At 49.5% G+C, this 10,165-nt stretch overlaps 2 protein-coding genes across 2 annotated transcripts in view; one reads left to right on the top strand and one right to left on the bottom strand.

Annotated features, from left to right (window-relative positions):
* Nucleotides 1-5,015, top strand: part of chrnb2 (cholinergic receptor, nicotinic, beta 2) — a gene marked incomplete at both ends in the record, with an annotated part of 18,328 nt that extends 13,313 nt beyond the window's left edge. The window contains 3 exons of the mRNA XM_080540102.1: nucleotides 1,026-1,135; nucleotides 2,907-3,987; nucleotides 4,863-5,015. Of these exons, the coding sequence (XP_080396228.1) occupies nucleotides 1,026-1,135; nucleotides 2,907-3,987; nucleotides 4,863-5,015 (1,344 nt within the window). The remainder of the gene's footprint in view (nucleotides 1-1,025; nucleotides 1,136-2,906; nucleotides 3,988-4,862) is intronic.
* A 3,973-nt stretch (nucleotides 5,016-8,988) lies between these two features.
* s100t (S100 calcium binding protein T) lies at nucleotides 8,989-9,626 on the bottom strand (the record flags this gene model as incomplete). Its single annotated transcript, XM_080540031.1, has 2 exons — nucleotides 8,989-9,153; nucleotides 9,465-9,626. 2 exons carry the CDS (start codon nucleotides 9,624-9,626, stop codon nucleotides 8,989-8,991), a joined length of 327 nt encoding a protein of 108 aa, XP_080396157.1.
* Between the last annotated feature and the right edge of the window lie 539 nt (nucleotides 9,627-10,165).

The raw sequence follows: 10,165 nt of genomic DNA, 5'->3' as shown, positions 1-10,165 counted from the left end.
TTTGATATCCATATACTTGAGAGACTTTGTTGGCATAACACCATGGCATTAGCTCCTCTAGCGAACACAACTCTTCAGCCACGCGTTTCCGACATGCAGAAGCCCAGTTACTCTCCTGTGCTGTAAACGTTGTGGCTCTGATTGAGCCCTGACCCTCTTATACGTGGCTGGCTCTGTGTGTGTCTGCAGCTGGGGCCCTTCAGCGTAACTGACTAGGCAGGTTAGCACGCACACACACACAAACGCACACACAAACACACACAGGCTATCACCAACAGTATGGTTCAAATGGCTATAACACATCACAGAACCACCACATCAAGGTCAAAACAGCGAGTGACCGTGTCCATATGGAGCAGGGCAAACATATGTCCTCCTCCTCCATGAGAACACACACACACACACACACACACACACACACACCCCACCTGGATCCCACTCAGAAGGCTATTTTAATCAGACTGAATAGATAGGGGGTTTATGAGTGAGTGTTTTTATAGGCGTACAGTGTCTGGACAGACATTAGGGCTCCTCTCTTACATTAGCTAATGGAGCTGGGGATGGTGTTATCTGTCTGTCCGTCCGTCTGTCTGTCTGTCTGTCTGTCTAGCCATCGACACATTGACTGTCCTGTACTGTATGGATATAGACAGATATGTACTGTAGGTGTAGGCCTATACAACACAGACAGACAGGCAGATGGGCAGAGAGAGAGAAAGAGAGAGAGAGAGAGAGAGAGAGAGAGAGAGAAATAGAGAGAGAGAGAGAGACAGAGACAGAGACAGAGACAGAGACAGAGAGAGAGACAGAGACAGAGACAGACAGACAGAGAGAGGGAGAGAGAGAGAGACAGAGACAGAGACAGAGACAGACGCAGACACAGACACAGACACAGACAGAGAGAGAGGGGGAGAGACAGGAATGTCCCTCTCTGCTCTGTCATTGGTTACATTTTCTATCTGTCTATTATCTATCTATATGTCTTGGCCAGTAACGTCCATCGCTGTGTTGTGATTGGTCTACAGGAGTGGAAGGACTACCGCCTGACGTGGGTCCCTGAGGAGTTCGATGGGATGAAGAAGGTCAGGCTGCCCTCCAAACACATCTGGCTGCCTGACGTCGTTCTGTACAACAAGTGAGTCACTCACACACACACACACACACACACACGCACATACACACGCATGCATGTGCTCCTCACACACATACAGTACCAGTCAAAAGTTTGGACACACTTTCCCATTCAATTCTTTTGACCCTGGTACTGTACACACTCTTGCAATACACACACACACACACACACACACACACACACGCACGCACACATACACACACATAACGTGTTCCCACAGGCTAGTGCCCCTGTTCCCTTATGCTCTACTCCCTAGAGCAGTGCTAAAAGTGACCTATCCGCTAGTGTCCTATCCCCTAGTGCTCTAGCACAAGCGAGCCCTCCATTCCTCTATGGGCTCTATGGAGCCTGAGCTCGGAGCTCTACTCCATTGTGTTGTGGTGTAAGCAGATGGCTGAATGAATGACTCAAGTACCCAAACACAAGCGCACACATTACCATGTCATTATAGTAGCCACATTTACAACTACCCAGGCCACAACATCCAGTCCAACTAGTGCTGTAGGAAGCCTCTGCCCACGAGGGTAAAAAGGCATCGGGTCAGACCACTTCTGCTAATGTACATGGAAAGAAAGCGTCTTCACCCTACTTACCTATGTAATCTATCTTCTTATCTGTCGGTGGTGATCTGTCTGGTCGGGCTCCTGTTCCCCCTCATTCCCCGTCTTAGCCTCGCTAAAGATCACTGACTGACCCGCTGGGGCTCGACCGATCTGTTTACCCCCCTCTGCCCGCCCCACCGCCCCCTCCAGCTCACAACACCACCACCGTTTACTCAATTGTCAATCACCAACAGCCTCTACTTGACTTGATACCCAGAGAGGAGGACTCCTCATCTTAACTTTCTTTCTTCCTCTTTCCTGAGCTCTCTCTCTCTCTCTCTCTCTCTCTCTCTCTCTCTCTCTCTCTCTCTCTCTCTCTCTCTCTCTTTCTCTCTCTCTTAGTTTTGTTCTCTTACCAGAGTTCTTTTTACTTCCTGTTGTCTTTTCCTATGTTATTTCTCTTTAGTTTTCTCTTTCTCATGGCCTCTTACCGTTGTTCAGTCACATTAGTTCTCTTTTCTGGGAGTACATGGGTTCTGCTCAGGGCCTCCTGACTGAGACTGTGTCCTCTGGGGCTGAGTTGTGTTACCTGTTCCTCTGTGTTTTTATAAGCTGGCATGTGTTACCCCCAAAGCCCTGACACCCATCACACCCTCACCTACCTGACCTTCACCTGATTAGGTGTGTGGATGTCTGTGTCACCTTACCTTCCTGACTGTAACTGAGTCGTAGCAGTCTCTGTCAAACACTCCTGCCTGAGTGCTCTGATTGTGTGTGTGTGTGTGTGTGTGTGTGTGTCTGTCTGACCGCTGTGTGTCTGTGTGTGTGTGTGTGTGTGCGTGTGTGTGTGTGTGTGTGTGTGTTTGTGTGTGTGTGGTGTGTGTGTGTGTATGTGTCTGTCTGACCGCTGTGTGTCTGTGTGTGTGTGTGTGTGTGTGTGTGTGTGTGTGTGTGTGTGTGTTTGAGTGTGTGTGTGTGTATGTGGTAAAAGAGCTTTGTAATTACTTGGGGAAATCTGATGAGACACAGAGAACTGAACCAGCAGGTCACATTTACCCTCATCTCATTATGCTTTGTTATCGTGCTGTAAGATAAACTTCAATTCAATCCAATCACTGCTTAAATGGTCTAATGTTCCCTTTCTATCTCTCCCTCTCATCCTTCCCTTACCAATCTCTATCTTTCTCTTTTCTGCACCTTCCTCCCCTCCCCACAACCCACTATCTCCTTAGTGCTGACGGGATGTACGAGGTATCGTTCTACTCGAACGCGGTGGTCTCGCACGACGGCAGTATCTTCTGGCTACCCCCGGCCATCTACAAGTCGGCCTGTAAGATCGAGGTCAAACACTTCCCCTTCGACCAGCAGAACTGTACCATGCGCTTCCGCTCCTGGACCTACGACCGCACCGAGATCGACCTGGTGCTGCGGACCGACGTGGCCAGCATGGACGACTTCACGCCCAGCGGGGAGTGGGACATCATCGCCCTGCCCGGCCGGCGGAACGAGAACCCCGCGGACCCCACCTACGTCGACATCACTTACGACTTCATCATCCGGAGGAAGCCTCTGTTCTACACCATCAACCTCATCATCCCCTGCGTGTTGATCACCTCCCTGGCCATCCTGGTCTTCTACCTGCCCTCCGACTGCGGGGAGAAGATGACCCTGTGTATCTCCGTCCTCCTGGCTCTCACCGTCTTCCTGCTCCTGATCTCCAAGATCGTCCCTCCCACCTCCCTGGACGTGCCTCTGGTGGGGAAGTACCTGATGTTCACCATGGTCCTGGTGACCTTCTCCATCGTCACCAGCGTGTGCGTGCTCAACGTGCACCACCGGTCGCCCACCACACACACCATGCCCCCCTGGGTGAAGCTGGTGTTCCTCAACAAGCTCCCCGCCCTGCTCTTCATGCGGCAGCCCAGGAACAGCTGCGAGAGGCAGAAGCTGCGCCAGCGGCGGAGGGCGCAGGAGCAGAGGGAGGGGGGCAGGGGCGGGGAAGCCGGGGGGCTGATGGTGGGGCTGGGCCTGGGGGACCCCTGTACGTGTTACGTGAACCGGGCGTCAGTGAAGCAGTTCGGAGGAGAGCTGGGGGGGGGCGCGGGGGGAGGGGGGTCGATGGACGGGCTGAACGGGCTGAGGGAGGGGCGAGAGGGGGGGTCGGGGAACCTGCCCCGGGGGAAGCAGGTAGGAGGGGGGGGTCCCGCTCTGACTCAGGCCCTTCTGGGGCAGGCCTGTCCTGGGTTCGAAGAGGCGGTGGACGGGGTGCGCTTCATCGCCAACCACATGAGGAGCGAAGACGACGACCAGAGTGTGAGTATCAATGTACACTGAGCACACCATTCAGTATTATTATAGACAACATCTACAGATTAGCAATATTGTACCCAACCACACGAAGAGCAACAATAATGACCAGAAATATAGTGTGTATACACAAGCCCGTACACTGCCATTACATGGCACTTACATGACAATCAGCACTGGTAAGCAACCTTGTGTGTGAATAACAGAAAACAGACAACTAGGCTATTTCTCTCTAAATAGTCTTTTTTTAGCTGCTATGATTTCAGCATTATGTCCGAATAACCTACAAATGGCTCTCCTGACATTGCAGTAGAAGAAGTCAGTAGGGGGGGGGGGGGGATTATTGCTTCCCTCAAGGCATCATGGGGGATGAGCCTTCTCTCCTGGAAAGAGGAAACCTGACGTCGTGAATGAACAATCCTCTGCATTTCTGTCCATCATCTCCATAGTTACCGTCGGTCTCCATGCCTACCGCTTTGAAGACGTCCTTTTCCTCCCACCACCTCTCATCCCCTCCTCCCCACCCATCCCCATGTCATCATCACCAGGGTTACAGAGTCAGCCCCCCTCCCTCTTCTTCCACTCTCTCTCTCTCTCTCCTTGCTCTCCTCCTCCCACTCTTTTGCGTCAGAGCTCTCATCAGAGCTCTGTGGCAGAATGCAGTCTCTGCTCATATTAAACTTTGGTCCTCTCCATCTCTCCCCTCCCCAGTGGTAGAGAGACAGCGAGTGAGAGAGAAAGAGAGAGAGAGAAAGAGAGAGAGAGAAAGAGAGAGAGAGAGAGATAGGAAAAGGGAAAAGCAGAATTGTTTATCCTGGCATAGTGCTGCTAACATGAATCTCTGCCTCCTCCCCCCATATCCCCCCCCCCCCCCCCCACAGGTGAGCGAGGACTGGAAATACGTTGCCATGGTAATCGATCGCCTGTTCCTGTGGATCTTTGTGATCGTGTGTGTGTCCGGGACCGTGGGGATGTTCCTGCAGCCGCTGTTCCAGAACTACACAGCCAAGACCATCACCAGCACGAACGGCTGACCAAACCACAGTGCCCCTGCCACCCTGACAGACAGCTCCCCTACCCAATCAGCACAGCAGGACAGGGCAGGAGGGAAGGAACCTGCCCAGAGGGGGGAGAATGTGGGTTTTATTGTCTGTGGAACTGGAACTGGACAGGAAGCCACACACCCATGACCTTTATATCAACTTTTTTGCAGAACTTGTTTGAAGAATAATGAAAAAACACCATCATATTATTAACTGCAGTTTTTTCGAGAGGAAAGGTGGACTTACTTTCCCTTTCTCATAGAAGGAGGCGGAGACATCCCCTCTCCTCTCTCTCCTCTCTTCCTCTGAGTGACAAGCAGCACAAGCCAATCGGGGAGAGCGGATACTCTGGTTGACTTCCTATAGAACGCTATGCCAGCCAATCAACGCTCTCTTCTCTTCAAGCTGACTGCTCTGACTGACATTCTACCGACAGATGACCCCCGAAACTTGATTGACTACTGTGTAAAACCAGTCAGAAACAGGGAAGGGGAGAGTGGAGGGGGTGTTATCCAGGTTCATACCTGTTTTTCCAAACCACTACTCTTAAACAAACTTGACAATACAGTATATTTTACCATAGCATAGCGGCTTACCACAGTATAGCATTGAATACAGTATATATTACAATTTCTCTATGTGTTAGCTTGTAAAAGGGGTCCGTTCCTGATAGGGAGGTGTGGTGTGTTGTATGATTCTATAGATTAAAACAAGAATGTGATAACTGTACTACACAGCCTGTGACGCACACACTAACACATGATGTGTAGAAGCGACAGATTGTGATGAGGAAGAGAGAGTCGAAAAACGAGGGGAGAAATAAAGAAGCCTAGATAGGATGATGTATGTAATGTTAGATGAGAGCAGTAAAGTGTGCCCAGAGTGTTGAATTTGCAGGAGCAGCAGATATTACATTACATTACATCTGCTTAGACAGGTCTGTAGAAAGAGCAGCTGCAGAGAGATGAGCCTAGATGCTAGAGAGCTCCTGGGGAACTGAAATGTTGAACCCCTACAGACAGAGTTAGTTCTAGAGTCCGAACTATTCGGAAACTGGAGACTGAGAAAGCCCCAAGACGGAGGAGGACATCTCCATTCAAGTTGAGCAGAGCTGGCACAAGGTTTCCGTTAGTGGACATTCAACTCGTAGATGATAATCAATGGAAGGATGTTTTTCTCATGAAAAGGAAGCTATTGTGTGTATTAATATGTACCGGTAATTGCACAACTTTTTATTTCTGTCATTACTGTGATTGGCGTATCAGAGTAAGACAGTGTCTCACTCTTTCCTCCTGTCCTCTCTCCTTTCCTTCCTTCTTTCCCTTGGCCTTCCTCTCCTTCCTCCTCTTTTCCTCCTCTCCCTCTATCCTCTGCTTTGTCCTGGTCTCCTCTCCCAGAGTGCATTGCTCTCTGACTCAGTCCCGGGTGTAACTGGGTGTAATGGTGTATTACCATCAGCGTACGGCTACACAGGGTCTATAGTTATTACAGTAATAGGCTCTGTTCATTTATGAGATGTAAAGAATGTGTGTGTGTGTGTGTGTGTGTGTGTGTGTGTGTGTGCACGCGTGCGTGTGTGTGTGTGTGTGTGTGCGCGTGGGCCTGTCCTCCCCCATAGCACACTGAATTATCACAAATTTGTCAGATGCAATTTGCAGGAAAAGCTTACTTCCCTAGCTGTCTCACCTCTCCCCTCCCCTCTCCTCCCCTCCCTCCTCTTCATCCCTCGCTACCTCCGTCCCCGGGAATAGCCAGTATAGACGTCTATTCTAATTAGGGTAATGACCTACCCACCTACTCACTGAAGCAGTCTCCTGCCCTTCCTCCACTCCTCTCCCTCCCACAATCCTCCATTTCCTATTCAAGACGTTTCTTCCTCTTCCTCTTCATCTGAAAACTATCTCTGTTGCTCTTCCTCACTCTTCTTCTCCTCCTGTTCAACTCTGCAATCTCCTTCCTTCCCTCTCTCCGTCTCTGAATCATCGATCATTTCTCACCTCAGATGGTCCCTCTGTCCCAGCCTTCCGTTTCTCTATCCCTATCTATCCTATGAAATAGTTTGTTTTTAGTTCTCTCTTTCCATTTTCGTCACTGTGACCATCTGTGTGACATCTGGTTATGACAGGTTCTAATGGAGGCGGAGGGGAAGGGAAGCTAGGGGGAAGTTAAAAGCTCAGCCGGATTGACCTCCTGCTGAGTGATAGCTGTGTGTTTATTACAATCCTGTCCGGTCCCTGTCCCTATCCTGACCTCGTGTCACGCCAGGGGAATGTCACAGGCTTTTCACACTGCAGCGTAGACCTGGAGCTGAGACATCTCCCTGGACAAGTCAGAGCTGGGATAACCAAGGACATCCCAGGAGATTCCCAGGAGATTCCCAGTGAGTGTGAAAAGCCTATCCGAGAAAAACTATAGGATGTAACACAGAGAGAGAGAGAGAGAGAGAGAGAGAGAGAGAGAGAGAGAGAGAGAGAGAGAAAGTGCTGCTTTCCGTCTCTCTTAAACCTCTGCCTCTCCCATGTCAGACTCTCTCTCTCTCACTCCTGACGACCCCATTCCCTTTTCCTCCCCCTCCTCCTCCCCTCTCTTCCACCCCCCCCCCTCTGTTCCCATGCACACCTTAACCAGTCCAATAAAGGTTCTAGGTTCTGTTTAAAATGTTTGTTTCTGCTCTATGTTTTTATGACACACACACACACACACACACTCACACACACACACACACACACACACACACACACACACTCACACACACACACACACACACACACTCTCTCACACACACACACACACACACACACTCACACACACACACACGCTCACACACACACACACACACACACACACACACACACACATTCCACACACATTCCGTCCACTGGTATTGTGACACTTCTCATTAAACTTGCACCAGAGGAAAGATAGAAACATTTCCTGTCTTTCTAATATTAATGCGGCTTAACTTCCCACACAGTTTGTTCAGTAGCCTAACCAGGCAGGGGTTTAAAACAAACAACCATTGTATATGGGTATGTTTCAAGGTCATTTCAAGTTCTCACCACAAACCTGTTTGTGTAGGCCTGTGTAAGCAAGACAGGACATCCTGATTAATCATAGAATTGTAGTAAGTCACAGCTAGATCAGCAGCATTTCATTATTGTTCACAGGCATATTTTGGTGGAACATTTTGTATGTTTGATTTCTGCATATCACAATCATACAGTCCAGTTCATCTGTGCTGGTGTATCTTTAATTACTGCCATCTGGTGCTGAAACTGTGCTACTACATTTCCCTCATTGGAAAGTGTGGAGTGAAACTGGCCAGCAGCTCATCGCAGAAATGAGGAAAAACTGAAAATGATCCATGATAACACAACAGACAAAACGCTCTGCAACCGAAGGTTTGGTTAAATGTCATGTTTATTCTATTGAGGAAGAACAGTTCTAACAATGAATGAACAAAAAAAGAGGTTTTACAAAATGAATGAAAGCAAAGAGAGAAATATATTCACATATACAACAATGACCATTATTGATATTGACTTAAACTCTCCCGATTCTTCACTCTGGAATAATTACATATTGAGTTGGGTAGATGGAGACGACACACACAAGAACACACATCTGTATGCCACAATGCACCAGTGTACCACCTGTGTGTGTGTGTGTGTGTGTGTGTGTGTGTGTGTGTGTGTGTGTGAGTGTGTGAGTGTGTGTGTGTGTGTGTGTGTGTGTGTGTGTGTGTGTGTGAGTGTGTGTGTGTGTGTGTGTGTGTGTGTGAGGTATGTGTGGGGCTTTTAAAAGAATGGACATAAGCCTAGGCAGGGCTTCAGCGGAGGTGTATTATTATCTTCATCATGTCCTCGCATCTTCTACCTCTATTGTGTGCGTACAGTGTGTGTGCTCGTGTGTGTCTCTGTCTGTGTGTGTGCGTGTGTGTGTGTATGTGTGTACACATGTATGTTCACTTCTTCTTCTCAGCCTTGTCGTTGTACTCTAGGAAGAAGTCGTTGCAGGCCACGGTTAGCGCGCCGACCAGGATGACAAACTCAGTGAAGTCCACCTCCCCGTCGTTGTTGGCATCCAGGTCCCCCATCACCTTGTCAACCGCCTCCTTGTCCTGGGCGTTCTGTTCACAGCGAGGGAGGGAGTTAGAGCTGTGTGTAGTGTGTAGTGTGTGTATGTGTGTGTGAGTGTGTATGTGTGTGTGTGTGTGTGTGTGTGTCAGTCAGCCAGTCAGCCAGCCAGCCAGCCAGTCAGCCAGCCAGCCAGCCAGCCAGCCTGTGTGTGTGTGTGTGTGTGTGTGTGTGTGCGTGTGTGTGTGTGTGTGTATGTGCGTGTGTGTGTGCGTGTGTGTGTGTGTGTGTGCGTGTGCGTGTGTGTGTGTCAGTCAGCCAGCCAGCCTGTGTGTGTGTGTGTGTATCTGTATCATGTCCTTACCCCGAGGTAGTTGCCCAGTTCTTGGGTGAGCATCTCTTTCAGCTCGGCCCTGCTCAGGGTGTATTTGTCCCCCTCGTTCCCAGAGTACTTATGGAAGGTCTGGATCATGAGCTGCATGGCGTTCTCCAGGGTGGAGGCATTCTCTACGTTAGGGATAGACATACTGGATAGAGACTGAGAGAGAGAGAGAGGGGATGAGAGAGAGAGAGAGAGTGAGAGGGAGAGTGAGGGAGAGAGAGGGAGAGAGGGAAGCAGGTAGGGTAGAGAAAGAGATAGAGACAAAGGGAAAGAGCGGGAGAAAGAGACGGAAAGGGATGGTTTGGAGGGGAGAACCGATTAAACAAGGTTAACACATTGTAATGGGACATTCACTGCTATAGCCTAGAGGCTGCTGGGAAGTGTGCAGATCAATAAGTCAAATCCACACACACACACACACACACACACGGCACAGAGACTCATATATACTGAGATAGCATTAACACAGTCTGCTGATTATGGTCCATCTCTCTTTACAAGGCAGGACAGATACAGGCAGAGGAAAAAGAGATGGGGGGGGGGCGGTTATAGGAGTAGGATGAAGCGATCCCTAGATGCTGATAATCGTTCAGTTTAGGATTTGAGAGGCACAATCTGATCCTACTATCTATGGTTAAATTAAAGACAGTGGTGAACCACAGAGGAAGATACCATCTGAGGGG

This window comes from Nansenia antarctica (assembly GCF_963989245.1).
Source record: "Nansenia antarctica genome assembly, chromosome: 10".
Classification (NCBI taxonomy): domain Eukaryota; kingdom Metazoa; phylum Chordata; class Actinopteri; order Argentiniformes; family Microstomatidae; genus Nansenia; species Nansenia antarctica.
The sequence above is the reverse complement of the archived record's forward strand: the minus strand, read 5'-3'. Positions and strand labels throughout refer to the sequence as shown.